The following is a 22716-nucleotide window of genomic DNA, read 5'->3' on the forward strand; positions in this document are numbered from 1 at the left end:
TTTGAACATCCTCTTTTAGCTCGGAGAAGTTTGTTATTACCAATCGTCTGAAACCTTCTTCTCTCAACTCGTCAAAGTCATTCTCCTTCCAGCTTTGTTCCGTTGCTGGCGAGGAACTGCATTCCTTTGGAGGAGAAGAGGCGCTCTGATTTTTAGAATTTTCAGCTTTTATGCTCTGGTTTCTCCCCATCTTTGTGGTTTTATCTACCTTTGGTGTTTGATGATGGTGACCTACAGATGGGGTTTTGGTATGGATGTCGTTTCTGTTTGTTAGTTTTCCCTCTAACAGGACCCTCAGCTGCATGTCTGTTGGAGTTTGCTGGAGGTCCACTCCAGACCCTGTTTGCCTGGGTATCACCAGTGGAGGCTGAAGAACAGCAAATGTTGCAGAACAGCAAATGTTGCTGCCTGATCCTTCCTCTGGAAGGTTCATCTTAGAGGGTCACCCTGCTGTATGAGGTGTAAGTCACCCCCTACTGGGAGGTGTCTCTCAGTTAGGCTACTCGGGGGTCAGGAACCCACTTGAGAAGGCAGTCTGTCTGTTCTTAGATCTCAAACTCTTGCTGGGAGGACCACTACTCTCTTCAAAGCTGTCAGAAAGGAATGTTTAAGTCTGTAGAAGTTTCTGTTGCCTTTTGTTCAGCTATGCTCTGCCCCCAGAGGTGGAGTCTGCAGAGGCAGGCAGGCCTTCTTGAGCTGCGGAGGGCTCCACCCAGTTCGAGCTTCCCGGCTGCTTTGTTTACCACCTCAAGACTCAGCAATGGTGGACGCCCCTCCCCCAGCCTCACTGCCGCCTTGCAGTTCGATCTCAGACTGCTTTGCTAGCAGTGAGCAAGGCTCCGTGGGCGTGGGACCCTCCGAGCCAGGCGCGGGATATAATCTCCTGGTGTGCCGTTTGCTAAGACCATCGGAAAAGCACAGTGTTAGGGTGGGAGTGTCCCGATTTTCCAGGTACCATCTGTCACAGCTTCCTTTGGCTAGGAAAGGGAATTCCCCAACCCCTTGCACTTCCTGGGTGAGGCGATGCCCTGCCCTGCTTCGGCTCACGCTCTGTGGGCTGCACCCACTGTCCGACAAGCCCCAGTGAGATGAATCCGGTACCTCAGTTGGAAATGCAAAAGTCACCTGTCTTCTGCATTGCTCATGCTGGGAGCTGTAGACTGGAGCTGTTCCTTTTCGGCCATCTTGGAACCTCTCCCCTGAACTCTTTTTTTTTCCCAGTGCTTCTTCATGTGCTAAAACACTATAGGCCCTTGTCATATCAGAACTAGTTATACTGCTGCTTCTTGTTGAGGAAAAGAGTGAAACTCTGTAAAATATTTGAAGAGATTTATTCTGAGCCAAATATGAGTGACCAATGGCCCATGGCACAGCCCTCAGGAGATCCTGAGAATGTGTGCCCTAGGTGGTCACACATTGGTTTCATGTATTTTAGAGAGACATGTATCAATTAATACATGTAAGATGTACATTGGTTTGGCCCAGAAATGTAGGAAAACCGAAAGTGGGGGCTTCCAGGTCATAGATGGATTCAAAGATTTTTTGATTGGCAATTGGTTGAAAAACTTATAATCAATAGAAAGGAATGCCTGGGTTACAATAAGGGATTGTGGCGACCAAGGTTTTATTGTGCAGATGAAACCTCCAGGTAGCAGGCTTCAGAGATAATAGATTGCAAGTGTTTCCTGTCAGTCTATAGAGTCTGCTCTATCAGTATTTTGTGGAGGACTGGAGTTAATTATAGTTTGCCCTTTGGTAGTATTTACCAGTGAAGCCATCTGTTCCTGGGCATTTCTTTGCAGGAAGTTTTTGATTACTAATTCATTATTTTACTTGTTATAGATCTATTCAGATTTTCTGTTTTTTCTTGAGTCAGTTTTAGTCTTTGTAGTTTGTGTCTTTGTAGGAATTTGTCTATTTCGTCTAAGCGATCTGATTTGTTGGAATGTGATGTCCATAGTATTCCAGTATAACCCTCTATAATTCTGTAAGATCAGTGGTTGTGTTCCCTCTTTCATTCTTGATTGTAGTAATTTGAGTCTTCTCTCTGTTTCTGGGTAGTCTAACTAATGGCATATCAATTTTGTTAATCTTTTCAAAAAATCAACTTTGGGTTTTATGAATTAGCTCTATTTTTAAATGTCATTAATTTATATTGTAGTACTTATTATTTATCTATGTAGTTACCTTTCCTAATATACTTTATTTCTTCCTACAGTGTAGGTTACTGTCTAGTGTCCTTTTACATCTGCCTGAAAGACTCTTTTTAACATTTCCCCTAGGGTATGTCTACTAATAGCAAACTCTCTCAGCTTCTATTTCTGTTTCTTTTAATTTCCCCTTTATTGTTTATTTATTTGTTTATTTATTTTTGAGATGGAGTCTCGCTCTGTCACCCAGGCTGGAGTGCAGTGGCACAATCTCAGCTCACTGCAAGCTCCGCCTTCTGGGTTCACACCATTCTCCTGCCTCAGCCTCCGTAGCAGCTGGGACTACAGGCACCCGCCACCATGCCCAGCTAATTTTTTGTCTTTTTAGTAGAGACAGGGTTTCACCATGTCAGCCAGGATGATCTCGATCTCCTGACTTTGTGATCCACCCTCCTTCGCCTCCCAATGTGCTGGGATTACAGGTGTGAGCCACCACGCCCGGCTGTACCCCTTTATTTTTGAAGGACATGTTTGCTGGTTATAAAATTATTGGATGACAGGTTTTTTCTTTCTTTCAGCGTTTTGAACGTCATCTCGCTGCCTTCTGGCTTCCATACTTTCTGATGAGAAATTAGTTATTAATCTTATTGAAGATTGCTTGTACATGATGAATCTCTTCTTTCACTGCTTTCATGATTTTTTCATTGTCTTTGACTTCAACAGTTTGATTGATATAAATAGGTGTGGATCTCTTTGAGTTTATACTAGTTGGTACTTGCTGAATTTCTTAGACACATAAATTTATGTTTTTCATGAAATTTAGGAAGTTTTCAGCCATTATGTCTTTAAATATTCTTTCTTCCTATTTCTTTCTCCTGCTTCTGGGATATCCATTATATATACGTTGATATGCTTGATGGTATCCCACATGACTCTGCAGATTTGTTCATTTTTGTTCCTTCTTTTTTTTCTTTTCCTCATACTGAATTTTCTCAATTGATGTAGCTTCATATTCCATGATTTTTTATTCTGCCTGCTCAGATTTGCTGTTGAGTTCTTCTAGTGAACTTTCATTTGTTATTTTACTTTTCAACTCCGGAATTTCTATTTTGGTTCTTAAATAATTTTTGTCTCTGTTAGTATTGTCTATTTCATGGGATATCACTATAAAACACTTCTTTAATTCTTTTTTTTCTTTTTTCTTTTTTTTTTTGAGACGGAGTCTCGCTCTGTCGCCCAGGCTGGAGTGCAGTGGCCAGATCTCAGCTCACTGCAAGCTCCGCCTCCCGGGTTCCCGCCATTCTCCTGCCTCAGCCTCCCGAGTAGCTGGGACCACAGGCGCCGCCACCTCGCCCGGCTAATTTTTTATGTTTTTAGTAGAGACGGGGTTTCGCCGTGTTAGCCAGGATGGTCTCGATCTCCTGACCTTGTGATCTGCCCGTCTCGGCCTCCCAAAGTGCTGGGATTACAGGCTTGAGCCACCGCGCCCGGCCTCTTTAATTCTTTAGACATGATTTCTTTTAGTTCTTTGAATGTGTTTTAAATAGCTGATTTAAAGTTTTTGTCTAGTAAGTCCAATGTCTGTGCTTCCTCAGGGGCAGTTTCTATTGGCTGGTTTTTTTCCCCTGTGTATGAGCTGTATTTTCTTTTCGTTCAATTTTTTAAATCTCCATTTGTTCATGAGGAAGTAACATGAATGCTTGGAAATTACTTTATACTTGTGGATCCATTGTATTTACAAAAACCACTCTCTTATGTTTTATAGTTTCCAAAATACTTATTTAAGTTTACTACATTTGATCTTAAAGGCAGCCCTGTGCTTTTTCCAGGGCAGAGATTATTTTTATTACTGTTTTACAGATGAGAAAACTGAAACTCGTATGACAAGCCTCTTTCCATGATACTGTATATTTTATGTATCCCTCTGTCTTTTACATTTAGCCTGCTGCCATTCATAATTCCACTATGTTGTTTTATGTACAAGCTCAGTTTGGTTTCTTTCATTCTTTGGGCTTGATATTATTCCAGATTGTTACAAAAATAGGTTTAAAATTGTTGTAAAAGCTCTTGGAACATTCTTATTAAATTCTTTTTGTGAAGCAAACTACATAGAAGAACAGCCACATTCACCAAAAGCCATAAATACTTAGATTTACTTCTGGCTCCTAAGAGAATTCTTCATTTGGGAGAAGTTCATTTGTATTCAGGTTTATTTTACATGTTCCCTTATTTCAGTTGCTTTTTTTTCTCCTGATATTTTGATTTTTAAGGTACCAAAGCCGTTTTCTTATAATACAAAGAATTTGAGTTAAAGTTTGAAGATAGGAGAACTAGACAACTGTCAATGTGGAGTGAATGCAAGGATATCCAGAAACATTCCACCTACACCAAAATATCTGTTTCACCGGTGTTCCCCAGTCTCTATAATTTCCACTGCCAATCATTACTTTGGGATGAGCCGTTCTTCCCAGAAGGCCCTGTTTAAAGGCACAGTTTACCAAAGCGGAGTCATATCTTAAACCATTATTATTTTCTGTTAACAGACAAAGGAATCTGACATTTATTCTCAGTCTATTGTGTGCCCAGGCACTGTGCTAAATTATTTCCTCATGATAGTTCATATAAGGTAGGTGATATTATCTTGATTTGACAAATATGGAAAACTTAAACCACCAAGAACAAGATCCTAAGTGACTGACAGGTAGATTTTGCCAGGGTGGAGGACATGAAGCATGGAAGAGGTCCCCCGGTTAGACGAGTGAATAGGCAGACACTAAACATTCAAGGGTCATTTTAAAAGACTGGGTCATCTAGGCAGAAGCAAATAGAGAAGATCAACCTTGTCCAATTGAAGGTACTGTTTCTTTGTTTCCCTGTCAGCTAGACTGAGTGGTGAGAAGTGCTATAAATTACAAGGAAGGAGAGAGAGAGGGAGAGAGAGGTGGGAGAAATAGCAGACTTTGAGAATTATTTACCATAGGGTTAGAAAGTGAAATTTTACAAAGCAATACAGCGAAGGAGTGTGCTTTTCTAAAAGCAAGATAATATTTCTAAGGGTAAAGTTTTGACCTACATAAAGGAGTGAATGTTTTCATGCCAGAAATAAAGGAACTGTTTTGCCAGTTGAGTTCATGGAAAATAAATCTTATTTCTGGCGGGCATACCTAGAAACAGAAGTCAAGCTGGGATGGGGTGGGGCAAGGCCATGTTTTGGGAAGAAGTACTTGATTAGCAGCAGCAGCAACCTCCTCCAAATTCCCGTGGTCCTCCATGTTTTATATTACTTGTTAGGGAAGTTATGTATTTCCTTTCCATTAATTAAGGTATCTGCTTAAGTGTGAGTGCCTAAGCATGTTAATTTGTTGGGCACTCTGTCTCTGATGTTGTGGGTGGTGCATTTATGGCAAAAGGTCTCTTCATTGCCAGCTCACAGATGGTGATGCTAGAATTTAGTTCAAACTTGTGGAATCACTACATACAACTTCAGTGATTATTGCACTGTATATGTTCCTGCCTCTTTCCAGAAACATGAAAACACAAGATGTCGACCATCTGAAATGTCAGGGTAGTCCTTAAATATAGTTGCTATTTAAAGATGTATAAATTATAACCATCCCACCAAATTTCATCTCTGGGGCAGCAACATATTTGAAGTTTTGATTTAGTTGAAAGGCATGACAATTTAGGAGTTTACCATTTATATTAACAAAATTTATCAAATGCTTAAATGTGTATAAGAGACTGGGAAACAAAATGGAATTATGTGTAATTGAATGCAAATGCAATGATTTTAGTATAATTAAGCCTCTCTAAGATGCTTTCAACTGGAATTGCTTGGCAATAGATAGAAAGAAATGAATAGGAAAAAATAATAAAGGGCATTTGATTTATCCACTTAATCAGGAGTGGATCAGAATGAGAACTTTGAAAGGTTGTCGGAGTTGATTATTTGAGTGTAGGAACCAAGCCTTTTCCTCTTCTTGCACTGAGCTGGTATTATTCCAGTACATTTCCGCACCTTGCAGAAAGGAACTCCTTGTGGACTATATGAGGGTAGGCTCTATGTTCTGTAACTACCACTTACTCACACCAACCTGGAAATTGGCTGCTACATGCTCCACCCCCCACCCACACCCCAACGTACACCCCACCCACACCTAGGGGCTGTGTTGCTCTCCCTCTAGCCTGAGATTTGGCAAGGTTTGGCTAAGGATTCAGGGGGAAGAACCTCATTTTCCCCTACTGGAACTTAAACTCATTTTGCAGCTCTTACATTCTTTTGCTTCTTTTTCACTTTACCTGCCCTCAACTGATTCTTCTGTGTTATCCCCAAGGATTAGGCAGAAATCTAGCATTATTTATAGCACTGGTGTGGTTGAAAGGCTTTACTATCTATTGTCTTCGTAGACTTTCTGTCTTCCCCTGTAAATTGGGGGGCGGGATTTTACCATATGCTCTATTAGGTGCTTTCTAACTCACTTACCATTCCAGTCTATGACTTTCTTCGCAACCCTTTTCTAATTCCCTTGTAAGATGTTGAATATAATGATGAGCACTTCTGGGTGATCGATACATCTAATATCTCCATTTCTCATACTAGATGCCATCCTCTGGGAGGCAAGTGCCCCATTTCCCAGCCATCCCCTTTCCTGTTGCATCCACCTAGGCCATTCAGGTTGATTTCTTCAAAGATGGAAATTACCATAGCTGTATCCAGAAGAATTATATTGAACGAACATGATATTAAGACTGTGCGTATATTACCTGGTATATTAAAAAGGGGTTAAATGTTATGGGGGAGGGTAACAGCTGTTTATTTAACAAAATGTTAATTGAATATGACTACAAGGAATCTCAGAGGATGATGGAGAAGCCCATGTTAGAACTAGTCAAGACATTGTTACCTACTGAGCTCAGTGAAGAGAAAGAAAGGTGGAACTGTAAGTGTGTTGACTATAGCTTGTTATAAGCTGTCCTTTTCCCTTCCCACACTTACCTTCTGCTGTTCCTACCACTCTATCACCACCATCATCACCAAACAATTTTGTGGGATAGGGAAGGATTACAAGTAAGAAGCCCAGCCAAACACTTCAGTCCCAGGAGCAAGCAAAATGTGCACACCCTATCCACCAAAGAGGGCCAATAGAGAAAATAATTCACCAGAATCTCTACCAAACTATACCTAGCCAAAATAGGAAGAGTTCAAGCACTGCCCAACACTGAGTACAGATTAGCTGGACTTGGTTACATGATGCTCTTCCCAGACCTTGTGGTTAAATTCTAATAACCTTCTTAGGAAAAACAAGAGTCCTGTCTTGGGAATGCTTGATGAGGTTTAGAATTCAAGAATAAGAGGCAATGATGAGAGAGACCCAGATGAGCATGAAAATGATTGTATCCGAACTAAGTTCCAACTGTATTCTTATTTCAGAGAAATGAAATTAACCTAAGTTGTGCTACCCCAAGACAAGCATATAGATACACTAAATCAGCTAGTGTTTTAGGGGATGAAAGGTCGATGTGAATGTTAGTTTAGGCAAATGCCAAGTAGCAATTATTTTGTGAAGGTTAGTTTAGGCCAATATTAAGTAGAAATTATTTTGTAAGCCTGTACAGTCAACCCAACAGAAAATTTTACAACTGTGGAAAAAACATGTAAGGATATGATAGAATTAACTAGCTAAAATTGAGAGAATGTTCACCAATATCAATAATAAGTACATGTTAAATAACTATGAATTTTGTTAAAAGACTATCTGACCTAATATGGGATGCCAACAAGGTAGTAAATGTATTCAAATTGCAAATGGCTAAGCTTAAGTTGAACTACAGTGTTCAGTGATATCCTTTCAAACAATGTCCTAAATAATTACCAAAGGCAGGGCTCAAATTCCTTTCCTATTGGAGAATACCATCAGTTCCGTTCAATTTCACATTCCTTCATCCACTGTTTGACCATGCCAGTCAAACCACTTGAGGTACAGAAAAGAGAACTACACTACAACAAGGAAGTACTTAATCATTTGGTAGCTGCAGCATATAACTTGGCTTGCCAATGGCCCATGTAAGAGTCTAGTGCTCTAGTGGTCTTCTGTGACCAACATGTTACAAAAGCTATACATGCTGAATTCAGAGAGACCCAATCATTTTAGCATCTTTAATGCTGTATTTACCAAACAAAGCACTGTTTTAGGACATGTCCCAGTTTTTTATATTTAAAAGAATGACCTGAGCATTTCTTAAGTTAATGTTTACTTAAGGAGTGAAGCTAAAAAAAAATATACAAGGGCACCATTCCTTTGCTGCTATTGCTTCAGCCTGTAAAGGTGTATGATTAAATAGGAATATTGTAATGATTTTTTTCATGTTTACTGAGAGAGAGCCCATTTCCCCCTTAGGATTCGGTGACCTAAAATTTGGGAAGGGAAAGGCTTGAAAATCTCTGACCTCCAAGGAAACTAGAAACTCAAAATAGAGTTTTTTAAGTCCCAGTCTCAATTATCTGAAACATATTTAAAAATTCATATTCTTCAAATAGTATACCAGAACAGGAAAACTGCTCTCACCGAAAACCTATTTATAAACCCTGATCTAGACATAGTCTTTAAAGGGAGGAAGCTTTGTCAGTAACTAGAGGCATCTCATTAATCCTCAGTGGGCTAGAGGCCTTCTGGAAGAATAGTGAACTGATGTCCCCCAGTCATTGAGGTTGACTCTTCAAACCCAATGCTTGATGACATGGCTGCTGTGGTTCATACACAGATGTTATTTTTAGAGGCAAGAATTCTCATTTCCCAGAAGTATTACCACAAGATGTCTATTTGGAATGAATCACATTATGCATTTGGACAATAGTAAATGTTCAGATCATGTCTGCGTAACCTCAGTTCCCTGAAGAAATATGTAATATCTTGGTATCTCACCCCAGGACCCTTGCCCTCTGTCAGTGGCCCTCATCTAACTGAGGTTATTTATTTGGAAATGGAGCAGGGCTGTGGGGTTCCATAGATGTCTTTGAAGCAGGTTTTTCTTCCAGAGAAAAAGTTATATTTTGTCCTTGTGGCTTTTCACAATAACTGGTATAGGGACAAAAATGTCACCAATCTTCCACAAAGCGAGTAGCAAGGCTTAGAGACCTTCAGGGAGAATTTGAACTTGGTGGCCTGCAAGGGTGCCTTGCTGTGTTTGCACTTTGCTGCCACAGCTGGCAAATCAGCCTGATCTGGCTAAACTTTTTGGGCCTAGGCCAGTCTCATGTCCAGCCTTTATAACTGTGACTGGACTGTGTGGGGCTTTTGGTCCCTTAAACTGAGCTTTATTCTAGTAGGGCTGGAGACCCTCAAGGAGGGCATTACAGAGCCCAGAGTTAACACACACAGGCAGACTACTCTAGCCAAGAGAGTACTTATCTGGGAACTGGCAGAGGCTCCCTGGGTGGGTCCGGTAACCCTGTTTAGCCACTTAGTGCTTTGGTTGGCCACATCCCTTTGGGTTAGCCGGTTCATTTGCTTCAAAAGATCGAATGACTGCCTTCCTCTTTGACTTTACCCTACTCCCTCCTGGGAGGAGTCTCCCTCATCTGTGGGGAAAGATGGTACCTGCCTTTCATGGTAGCACAATAAAGTAAATGCTAGTAGTCAATCACTCAGTCCGTCTGTTCAGCTGTCTTGATGTCTAACTGTGGAGTCAGGGCTCCCTGGCAGGAATCAGCTATTACCATACCAGGAAAACAGCAATGGCATATCAGACTCAGTCAAAGAGACAGAGGTTGGAAAAAAGTCAAGTCAATGAAGAGGGTTGGCACAGTGGCTCACGCCTGTAATTCCAGCACTTTGTAAGGTCAAGGCAGGAGGATTGCTTGAACCCAGGAGTCCCAGACCAGCCTGGGCAACATAGCGAGACCCCCATCTCTATTAAAAAGAAAGAAAGAAAAAAATTCAGTGAATAAACTACTTATTAATTTCTTAACCCATTGTTCATTCATTCTTTTAGTTACCAAACATGTCCTAAGCACCCACTATGTGTCAGGCATTGTGCTAGTCTCAGGGCTATACCCTTTCTACACTGAAGAAAGTTTTCAGGTTGAAAATGGACATGTTGCCCCACATCTCTCTTGGCTCTAATTTCCTCATTTGTAAAATGAGGCTAATAATACCTGCCCTGCTGCCTCACAGGGGTCCCATATAGATCAACTAAGAGAACAGATACAGAAGCCTTTAATTATAAAAATCATAAAATGCTAGTAGTTGTGACTCAATATTGAAGATTTATTGAGGGCTTAACATGTTCTCCAGATTTAGTCTTACCCAGGCCATAACTGAATGTTAACCTATACCAAAAATTCTGAATTCATCCTGCTTGGAAATTCAGGTTTTATAAATATGTAGTTTTTCATGTATAAAATTAATATTTTGTGAGTGCTGTGCACCAGATACTAAGCTCAGTGCTTTACACAAATTACCTCATTTAATCCCCATAATTACACAATGTGGGAGATGGATACAAGTATTATTATACTCATAGAGAAGAAATATGGAACTCAGAGAGGTTAAAGAATAACTTATTGGCTGGGCACAGTGACTCACACCTGTAATCCAAGCACTTTGTGAGACCAAGGTGAGAGGATCACTTGAGTCCAGGAGTTCAAAACTAGCCTGGGCAATGTAGGGGGACCCTATCTCTACAAAACAAATTTCAAAACTATTCAGGTGTGGTGGCATGCACCTGTAGTCCTAGCTACTCAGAAGGCTGAAGCAGGAGGATTGCTTTAGCCCAAGAGGTCAAGGCTGCAGTAAGCTGTGATCACTCCACCACACTCCAGCCTGGGCAACAGAGCAAGACCCTGTTTCAAAAAAGCAAATAAAACAATAGCTTATTTATAGTAACAAGGCTAGTAAATGATAGAGTCAATTTGAATCCAAGTTTTCTGACTCCAGAATATGAACCTTTAACCACCATGCTATACCTCCTCTTGGAAAAGAATCAAACTCTATATACTTCTAAACTATTGGTAATATTATTGGTAGAATTATTGGAAGTTTTCCACTTTGAGGTAGTGGACAGTTTCTTAGAACTACAGAGAACATTTCTACCACTGGGGAAGGAGCCCCACTGAAATGGATTTAATTCCATCCTGGGTCAGCTTCTTCACATCCTGGTGTTTTGTTTGTTTGTTTGTTTCCCATCCATTTAACAGGGGGACATATTTTCATAAGTTTCACTGCTGCATTCACAAACCATAAAGTAAGAATTGGGAAAGCTGGAAGTGGTAGAGAAAGTGTGTTAAGTGGATCAGAGACAGATGTGGAAGCAAGGCCCAGGCAAGAACATATGTGGGTATGGGTAGCTTTGCTGATACCATATGGAAGCACAGCCTCTAGCAGGTCTCTCTTCTTTGTCATTAAACATCTCTGTGCGCATCCTTGGTACACAGACTCTTATCTTACTGGGAGCATCCAGAAGGGATTTCCCAGACCCACAAAAATTTCACCCAGCCTTCTTTCTAGTGCTTCAGTGTGTGGCCATGGAGTATTACTATTTTTGCCTTAGGAGGTATTCGTAACAAGCTCTTATGTCTGCTGCTATGGCTGCTGCTACTACCCCTCCTCCCCCTCTTTTCCTCTTTAATATCATCATCATTATTCTTAGCAGAAGAGTTAAAATGTCCAAGAACTTATTACCTTTCCAGGCAATGTGCTAAGCACTTTACATGCATTATTCTATTTATTTGTTCATTCATCCACTTAATATTTACTGAATATTACTTTGTACCAAACACTGTGCTAGATACTGGGAATCGAACATACTTTTATCCCTTCTGTTAGTCTAGTGGGGATGCAACAGAGAATATATAATTACAAACCATGAAAAGTTCTAGAAAAGAAGAATACATGGAACAATATGAAAGGTGAATGGTGCTATTTTATTTAATTCTTCAACAGCCCTGTGAAGAGAATAAATAGTATTATCCCCCATTTTACAGGTGAGGAAAGTGAAGCTCAGAGAGTTTAAGTTACTTGCCCAAAGTTACACAGCTAGTACGTAGGCTGAGTAGGGATTCACATCCATGCTGGTCAGATTCCAAAGCTCATGCCCTTAACTGCTATACTTTATTGCCCCCCAATGTGTGAAGTGCATATATAGCCATTAATTCTAGGCCTATACATTTGGGTTCTGGCTTTATCTCAAATGTATGGAGTTGCAATTGTTTCCAATTAGTTGTGGCTGTGGTTTGGTGCATTCATTCAAAGAGAGTGTGCACGCAAAGCACAGGTCATGTGCTAGGCCTTGTGGATGTGCACAACGTATAAATAATAATGGCATTCCAAAAAAACGGCTTCACTAGAGTCACTACATTTGTTTTCCATTAGTTTATGCTACTCAAATACAAACAGTAAAACATGTGTTTACTTTGCTGTGGATATGGAAAGCCAGGACCCCAAAGCACATTTTGCAGGTCGTATAAAGCTGAGCATCCAAATAGTTCAAAATCAGTTTTATAAGCCCAGCTTAATAGCTTTAAAATGTAACCTGGATTCCAGATATTAAAAAATGCCTACAGAAGGTATGTGAGTAGCCAAAAGAGACAAAACCAGCTAAATACTTAAAATATGTACCAAGTCCCATATTTGCAGTATCTATTTTGTTACTTATCCCTTTATTTTTTTTTAAATGCTAAAGAGCTTAAAGTCAAGCAAACTCTTAGCCATGTAGCAGCAGTAATGGAATTTTTCATTCTGTACTAACCAGCTGTCTGAAGCTTTTCAAAACAAACCTCTTCATAATGAGATAGTTTGGTTATTTAAAACACAGTAGATGACAAGCCTGGGGAAAGCAAGGAGGAGGCATCCAATGTTGTTCAATGCCCAGTGCTTCTCTCCCCCTTCTGGTCCTCCCACCCAATAGTGAAAAGCTTTCCCATCAAGTTACAGTTAATGCCCAGCATCTGAGAAAATGGAATTGAAATGTAAATTATCTGAGCTAAAGGCAGTAAAGATGGCAAAAAATGTACAATGAAGGCCCCATTCATTGATGTCTTTACCTAAGACACATGTTTCTTTTGAAGAGTTCTGGACCGGGGTGGGGGGCCAAATATATTATTGTTAATGAGATCTCTATTACTCAGTAACTTAGTCAAGTTATGTCCCCTCTCTGAGCTTCAATGTCCTCCCTTAATGTGAGAAATGGGGATGGCAGTCTTTCCTGTTATACAAACTCGTGGAGATGATTGAGGATTATGTGAGAGAACATATGTTAAACCCCAGCACAGTGTGTGACTGATAAGGTTCATATCTTTGCAATCAAGACAATTCCAAGAGGCATATTATTTATACCATATAGGCAGATCAAGACTTGCTGCTCTCACTGGTCTAATTTCAACATATTTGATCACTCTCAGAACAAGTACGTCCTTTGATCTCCCATGGACCAAGCACAAAAAGAGCTTCAGCCAAATCTCATTGTCCCGTGCTGCCGTACCCTTTTGTTATCTTGGTTATGGCTTTAAAAATATAAAATTGCTGTGCTTCACAAAGCCCTTTTTTCTCTTACACTGTGTTTCTAATTTTCTTAGGTAATTATTCCAGGCTTGTTGTTTCCTTTTATCACACAACCCTGAGTACCTGTTCCAAGGCTAACTTTAAATGTTTCCCTGTCTAATCAAATGAAGTCAATCACCTTTATACAAGGGTATTTTCCTTAACTACAAAGACAAAAGATCATGATATCCATACCTAACTGAAAAGGAAATCATCATATTGCATTTACTTTTAAACACATGGTTTGAAGAGCATTTACTAAGGATTCTAACACGCATGGTACTCTGGTGGCTCTTGTCAGAAGATGGTTTCAGTGGGATTCTGGGAAGCAGAGTAACATTGGAACAGCCTTTCTAAAAGAGTAAGGAGTGGTCTGTGGTTCACTCAACAGTAAGATGAGGGGGACAGATCTAATTAGGCATGTGCCTGTAGTACCAGCTACTCAGGAAGCTGAGGCAAGAGGATTGCTTGAGCCCAGGAGTTCGAGACAAGCCTAGGCAACATAGTGAGACCCCAGCTCAAAAAAAAATAAATGCAGATCTGTGTGCTCCATCCCAGATTCACCAAATCAGAAACTATGTGAGTGAATTGGGCCAGGGAGCATGTCTTTTTTTTTTCTTTAACTTTTACCTTTTTATTTTTTTGAAAATCACAATTTATTTTTATTTTGTCAAAATTGCTGACCTGAATATTATAGGGAAAGAAAAGATTGAATGATTGCCAAGAGCTCAATATCAACACAAAAATGTAAACCATCAAGACTGTTTGTACACTAAAAAACTTATGTTTCTGTTAGGTGTTTGGGGGAATTATGGCTACACATTGAATTACTTGTTATTTAAATATTACTTCTACAATACGTATTATCTTAGATATTTTTCTTTTTCCTACAAAATGTCTTTCAACTTAAAAAATGTTTAATTCTTTATTTTTTCTTTTTATTTTTGGTTGACACATAATTGTATGAATTTATGGGACACAGTGATATTTCAATACATGTATACAATGTGCAATGATTAAATCAGAGTAATTAGCATATCACCTCAAACATTTATTATTTGTGTTGTGGACATTCAAATACTCTCTTCTAGCTTTTAGAAAATATACAATAAATTATTATTAACCATATGCATCTTACAGTAGTATAGAACGGTGGTCCCCAACCTTTTTGGCACCAGGGACCAGTTTCATAGAAGACAATTTTGCCACGGACCAGGGGTGTGATGGTTTCGGAATGAAACTGTTCCACCTCAGATCATCAGGCATTAGATTCTCATAAGGAGTGCCACCTAGATCCTTTGCATATGTAGTTCACAATAGGGCTCCCATTCCTATGAGAATCTAATGCTGCTGCTGATCTGATAGACGGTGGAAGTCAGGGGCTCACTTGCTACTCACCTCCTGCAGTGTGGGGACCCTGTTATAGAACACTAGAACGAATTCCTCCTATCTAGCTGTAATTTTGTATCTATTGACCAATTTCTCCCTATTCTACCCTTCCCAGACTCTAGTAACCACTATTCTCTACTTCTATTAGCACAACGTTTTTTTAGCTCCTACATACGAGCGAGAATGTGGGGTGCTTATCTTTCTACGCCTGACTTATTTCACTTAACATAATGTCCTCCAGGCTCATCCATCTGGCCTCAAATGACAGGATTTCATTATTTATTATGGCCAAATATTATTCCATTGTGTATATGTACCACATTTTCTTCATCCATTCATCTGTTGATGGACATTACAGATTGATTCCAAATCTTGGCTATTGTGACTAGTGCTGCAATAAACATGGGGGTGCTGATATCTCTTCAATATGCTCATTTCTTTTCCTTTGAATAAATACCCAGTAGTGGGATTACTGGACCATAGAGTAGTTCTATTTTTAGTTTTTTGAGAAACCTCCATATTGTTTTCCATAATGCTTGTGCTAATTTACATTACTATCAACATGTATAAGAGTTTAGCATGGCTAAGTTTTTAATAAGCATCCTGGTGATTCTTATGGAATTTAGAGAATCACTCCCTTAATGTGTAAGTATGTACATACCCTTTGACCCAGTATCCTTACTAAGGAAATAATCCAAAATATGGAAAGAGTTATGTGAATGTTCCTGATGATTACATTTTTGTTTATAAAAGCAGAATAACAGGAAACAATGCAAATATCAATATTAGGAAAATGGTTAAGTAAATGTTGATAGATCCCTTAATGGATAGATGCATTATCCCATGTAAAGTATGACGTTTATCACATTTACTTATTATAACAATTCTGTGAGGCAGGCATTATTTCCCTCATTTTATAGATGAGGACACTGAGGTTTAGGGAGATTAAGCAGCTTGTCTGAAAATACAATTTTAATAAGTAGAAAAAGTAGTATTCTAGCTCAAGTCAATCTGCTTCCCAAATACAAGTTCAATTGAAAAACAAGCATTAAAAAGTGCTGACCTTTGAAAACACAAACATTGTTTATTTAAGTTTGGGAATTAGGGGTTTTCTTCCTTGTTTCTTTTTCCTTTCACTTTTCTATATTTGATACTTGCATATTTAAAATATTAGATTCTAAAAGAAAGTTGATTGTATGCTTAGGCAACTTTGGTAGTCTCAGTGGCTAAAACAGAGTTGCACAGACAGTAGTGGCTATAGAAAAAGCTGGAATGTGAAGGGCCTTGTGCACTTCCACTAAGGTGTCCTCTGTATGCAAAGTAATGCACAGCAGAAGTGTCAGGTTAACAGAATGTCTATGGGGATAGTGGAATGAAATACTCAGATGTAAGTTTTAATATGATAGTTTACATTGATAATCATTATTGTATGCCCTGGCTTTTAAAAACCTAACAGGACAGTGTCCTTTGAAAATGGCAGTTAATAAAAAGCATTAGGCCCCTAAAGTTACCTCCTTTTGTGTGCAAGTCCCTCATAATTTTCTTTTCATAAAGTGAATGTTCAGTCTGAAAGACTGAGAGAGGGAACAAAAAGGTCAATATTGTGAATTGTAATTAGGCAATTGGATTTCTGGGCCAAATTCCAGGCTGTGCTAAATCCACTCCTTGCTGGCAATTCCTCCTCTCTGACCCATTACCCTTCTTTCAACACTCTGGAGTTTCAGTCTCTTCTTTAAGATTTTTGCATTAACAATAGATTTCTAGGTTTGGGTTTGTTTTGTTAATGTGTGACAGTTAGGTTTATCAGCGGCTGTCTGTGTAAAATGGCTTAAAAGTCTACTGTAATCCTTCTTCCACGCTGAATTTGTCACCAGAATGGGAATGATTTAATACCTAAAGAAGTAACTTCACTGACAAAGTTTTAAAGGGTTTTTGTTTAATTGCACTTTGTTTTAAACTGAGCTACTCAAGAATAGTGGGGGGATTGCACACAGGTTGGAAATGGCCTCTCAAAGATTAGCTACAGGTCTTAGCCAAGGTCCTCCAAAAATGTTTAGCTATTCATTCACAAATTCTTCTTCTATAATTAATCTGGACCTTGACTTTCTCCTTTTTCATAAGGTTGTGGAAATAGCTTTTAAAGAATTAAAGATACCGTAACACTTCATTTTGCTTCAGTTCAATAGCACATATATTGAGTGCCTACTATGTGCTAGACACTGCCTTAAATGCTCTGGGGTTCAAAGATATATAAGATTAAACCCCTGGGCAGCTCATAGAATGGTGGTAGAGAGAAGTCATATGTACAAATAATACCAGATTGCATACAGAAAGTGGCATTTAGGAGGTACAGATAAAGGGAACAGTGGTAGAAGAGGGAGAGGGAGAGCTATAATGACTGTCTACCAGGAAAACTTTATTAATGACATGGCATTAGAACTTGGCTTGAAAGTATGGAGGGCTTTGAACAGACACAAATGAAGAACAGCTCATAGTACATTCTCAATGAATGTGTACTGAAGGTGTTAATGAAAGGGACAGATGCAAGACGTGCTTGAGAAATAGCAAGTTCACTAATCTATATCTAAACATAAATTCTGCTTATGTGAAAAATTATCATTCAGGTATTCCATGATGTACACAAAGGATGCATTCTTGAAAATTAACATAAAAATGCTTATGTTGAAAGCAAATTTCTCATAAGACATAATGGTAAAGGAGGGCGTTGGGGGTTTTGGTGAAACTGAAGTTATGTTATAGGCTGGATAAGCAGTTCTCAAACAATGGTTTATGGATCCTGGGAATCCAAGAAATCCAGGGATCCACAAGGTTAAAACTACTTGCACAACAGTACTAAGATATTATTTGTCTTTCCCCCTGTGTTGATATTTGCACCAATGGTTCAAAAGCAGTGGCAAGTACAACTCTTCAATGCCACAATATGAATCAAGACACCACAGGATGAATTAAGCCAATAGCACTGAAATGTACTAGTAGTCATTGTATTCTTCACTGGTGTGTACTTGCAGAAAAATAAAGGGCAGTTTCACTTAAGGATATCGTTGCTGAATCTGTAAAAATTTACCAATTTTATTAAACCTCATCTCGTACACTTTTAAAAGATTCTGTGTTTTAAAATGGGAAGTACACTTAAAGTATTTACACAGTAAACCATGTCAGTGTGCATCTCAAGAAAAGGCACTTGTGAGAAATTTGAGCTGTGAGCTTTCTGTTTCATTTTTACTTGAGAGAATGACTGACAAACTATAGTTATGCAGACTTGAATACTTGCTAGACATTTTCTTGGAAAGGAACAAAGAGAGCCTGTCAGTTCAGGGAAAACAACTGGCAGTATTTATTGCCAATAATAAAATTCAGGCTTTCAATAGAACACCAAAAGTTGTTTTAAAGTTTTACCTGCCACTGTGAGCTTGAGAGCTTCCCAAAACTTAAAGACTTTTCAGATGAGATTGGCGATAATATTAACGAATGTGATTTTTTATATCATATAATGAAAGGTGTTGACATTGGGAAGATCCGCATTGCTTAGTGAGCCAGTATTTTCCAGATGATCCATGGATGATGACACAAAATGAGTAAAATGCGTGTTCAAAGTTCAAAACATACCAATGGATTTAAATGTAACAGGACATGAAATATTTATTTATATAGTTTCATATTCTACATTGCAACTACTTGTTGAGTTTTTATGTAGTATCAAAGAAAAATCTCCACAATTATCTGAAAAGTCTGCTAAAATACTTCTCTCTTTTCCCACGACATATCTGTGGGAGGTTGCATTAACTGCAGATGTTTCAACCAAAACCATATATCACAGCAGATTGAGTGGAGAAGCAGATTTGATAATCCAGCTATCTTATATTAAGCTAGACATCAAAGAGATTTATAAAACTGTTAAACAGTGCCACTCTTCCTGCGAATTATCTTATATCTGGGAAAATATGTTTGTCATTCAAAAATGTTTATGTTCTAGCCAGGGCAACGTAGTGAGACCTCGCCTCTACAAAAAGTAAAAAAAAAAAAAAAAAAAAAAAAATTGGGAATGGTGTCACACACCTGCAGTCCCAGCTACTTAGGAAACTGAGGTGGGAGGATTGCTTAAGCCTGGGAGGTCGAGGCTGCAGTGAGCCATGATCATGCCACCGCACTCCCACCTGGGTGATGGATCCAGACCCTGTGTCAAAAAAAAAAACCCATGTCACATCATGGGTTCATTCTTGTTATGTTTACAGAAGCTATCAAATAAATATTTTTTAAATTTCTCAGTTATAATTTCTAAGATGGCAAATGTTGATATAACTTGTATAAACAAAAGTTCTCTATGGTTCTCAGTAAGTATAAAGGAGTCCTGAGACCAAGAAGTTTGAGAACCACTAATCTAGTTCATCTTAGCCTGTATTTATATATAATAAATGTAGTTGTGTATGATGAGCAGCAGAGGAAGTGTCAGGGTGAACGTGGTGCTGGAGTGGGAAACAGTTGGTAGATTGGCTTCTCCAATACCATTAGAGGTTGTTGGCCAGAGAAAAACAAAAACAAAAACAAAAACCTCTTTGGGGCTTTCCTTTCTTTGCTAAAAAATAAAAATAAAAACGTAAAAACCACCTGCAGAATCACATTTCTCTGTAGTATGTAGCTCTTTCCAAGTAGATCTCAGGGTGGCAGCTAAATCACAGGTGGAGAGCATAAAAGTATACTTAGCCGTGACATAAACATAGGGACGATGGAAACCACAGAAACCCCAGCTTATGTTTGCAGCAGTTTTTCTTTCTGGATACCTCTTCCACAATCACAAAAATCTCAGTTTCTGTATATCCAGAATGTTTTGTTGGCTGTCTTTTAAAAGTAGGGGTTGGGTCTAAGATTTAGGATGAGAAATGGGTGATGGGGAAGAAGCCAGGATAAAAATAGAATATGAGAATGAAGCCTTGGAGAGAGATGGCGAGGAAAAATAAGATGGAATCTGACAACGGCCCTTGGGGACCCTTCGTGCGGTGCGCTGGGTCTTTGGGTCAGTCAGTGTAGAGACTTTTGAAAGGTAGGAGTCCCGTTAAATTAGTAATGCATTGGCCATGTGACTGAAAAGCCAGACACTGCAGAGTGAAACAAACATGTCTCTTAGTGTGCATATTATCTACAAAAAGCAAACTAAATTTAAAAGCATCTTACTGGAATTGTGGGAGAGGAGAATATTGAACAATTTTTCTAGTGATCAAGGCATATATATTCATGATGATTGATTATAAGTAGTTATTGTACATGTGTGTAAAATGGCACTGCTATTCTCCTCATTCGGTAGGAAGCACTTTGTGGTTTTAATTTAGCGACTGTAAATTTGGTTATTGGGGGCTTCCATCGGGATCTTTCCTGGTCTTGGTGTCCTCTTAGCTTTGCCTTATCATGTCTTAAGTTCCTCATGAGTGAGTTGTATCATGGAGACTTTCAGGAGCTTAAATACCGTGGTATGAGAAGATCTAATGCAATATACACTCTGGCTACTGCATGATGTAAGTAGAGTCAAGGAGTAGACCATCACATCAAATACTGTGGAAAGGTTCAGAAGTATGAATCTCTAAAGAGTATAAGCAGTTTACACCTACTTAAATTTGAAAGTGATTTTTTAAAGCTTCTGTGTAATTCCTTGAACATTTTTAATGCCTCCTGTTAATAACACATTGTGCAGACTTACCTGAGAAATATGAAGAGCTGATGCATTCCTGGTTGTTTTCTTTCAGCTCCTGAGAACCATGTCTGTGCCCAAAGGTAGAGTTCTGGATAAAAACCTGGATGAGGAAGGGTTTGAAAGTGGAGACTGTGGTGATGATGAAGATGAGTGCATTGGAGGCTCTGGTGATGGAATGATGAAAGTGAAGAATCAGCTCCGCTTCCTTGCAGGTAACTGATTAGTGCTGACCCAAATGTAATCTAAAAATGGTGATGCTCAGGAATTAAAAATAAATTGAACCTGCTTTCTGCAATTCCCTTACATTCCCTGTAACACGCATCTCATCAACTCTTCAAGGAAAGACTATACAAGCTCTAGAAAGTGAAGTTTTCAAGTAGCCTCTTTCTTTTCCTCCCACCATTTCCAACCTTTGGTAGATTAAAAGGGTAACTTCCTGTTTTTCATTATTTAAAATGAACTGACCTAATCACTTGGCTCTGTTTCTCATTGGAGTTTTCCTTGGTTCTTCTCATTTATAAAAAGAAATGTATAATAAGAAATGCAAATGCATGATGAAATAACCTGTACAATAAACCCCCATGACACAAGTTTACCTATATAACAAACCTAGACATGTACCCCTGAACTTAAAACAAAAGTTAAAAACAAACAAACAAACAAACAAAAAGAAATGCAACCTTGGAAGTCTTCTGAAAACCAATGGTGGGATAACTTTCAAAGGAAGAGCCATTAGCTGAGCCTCTTTTCTTAGGACGTTATGTCTATTTTGTTTTCTCACAAGTAGTCTAACATAGATAGGCTATGGCACATAACTGAAGACCTACATAAAGACAAGAGTGGTAGGGCACGGTGGTTCATGCCTGTAATCCCAGCAATTTAGGAGGCTGAGGTGAGAGAATCGCTTGAGCCCAGCAGTTCCAGACCAACCTGGGCAACATGATGAAATCCCATCTCTACAAAAATACAAAACTTAGCAGAGTGTGGTGGTACGCCTATTGTCCCAGCTACTTGGGAGGATTGCTTGAGTCCAGGAGGCAGTGGTTGTAGTGATCTGAGATTGTGCCACTGTGCTCCAGCCTGGGAGACAGAGCCAGAGTCTGTCTCAATTTAAAAAAAAATAATAATAACTAAACAACAAAAGCAATAGAAAAAAGTAATATAGTACTGCTGGGGTCAAGGAGGCAAAACAACAACAAAAATTCCTAACATTTGTATCCCATATCACAGTTTAGAGTACTGTCATGTGGATAGGTGTTCTTCGATTTTACAGATAATAAAACCAGGTCTCAGAGAAGAAATGAGATTGCTCTATATGGAAGAACTAGAAATCTACCTCGGATCTTGAGACTTCCAGTGCCATTCTCTTTCTTCTGCGGTGCACAGCCTTCTCCTTAAAACCGTATCACCCATGGCCTCTGAGATGCTAAATGTTCCTATTTCTCTGGCAGCCTCTTTCCTTCTTAGTTCTTCTTCCTAATCCTACCTGAAACTGGCTATTATCCGGATGTCCCTTCTTAAGCCTCCATCTTTTCTCTCTTCTCCAGAGAGAATGCAGATCTTATCTACTCTCCCTCTTTCAACTTTTTCTTCTTTTTTGAGATAGGGTCTCCCTCTGTCCCCCAGGCTGGAGTGCAATGGCACGTTCACACCTCACTGCAGCCTCGAACTCTTGGACTCAAGTGATTCTCTTACCTCAGCTTCCCAAAGTGCTGGGATTTATAGGTGTGAGCCACCATGGCTGGCCTCAACTTTTTTTTATGATTTGTGTATTTATTTTTTATTAGGGTAAACAAAAATCTAACATGGTATCTGCCCTCTTAACAAACTTTTACATGTACAGTACAATATTGTTAATTATATGCACATTGTTGTTCAACAGATCTCTAGAACATTTTCATCTTGTGTGACTAAAACTCTATGTCCATTGAACAGC

At 39.1% G+C, this 22716-nt stretch overlaps 1 protein-coding gene across 3 annotated transcripts in view; it reads left to right on the forward strand.

Moving 5' to 3' along the window:
* Positions 1-22716, forward strand: part of LOC105481423 (glypican 3) — a 458216-nt gene that overhangs the window by 374626 nt on the left and 60874 nt on the right. For all 3 annotated transcript variants that reach the window (XM_011741015.3, XM_011741017.3, XM_011741016.3), the window contains exon 7: positions 20833-20992. In XM_011741015.3, the coding sequence (XP_011739317.1) occupies positions 20833-20992 (160 nt within the window). The remainder of the gene's footprint in view (positions 1-20832; positions 20993-22716) is intronic.

The sequence above is a fragment of the Macaca nemestrina genome, chromosome X (assembly GCF_043159975.1).
Source record: "Macaca nemestrina isolate mMacNem1 chromosome X, mMacNem.hap1, whole genome shotgun sequence".
Taxonomy (NCBI): domain Eukaryota; kingdom Metazoa; phylum Chordata; class Mammalia; order Primates; family Cercopithecidae; genus Macaca; species Macaca nemestrina.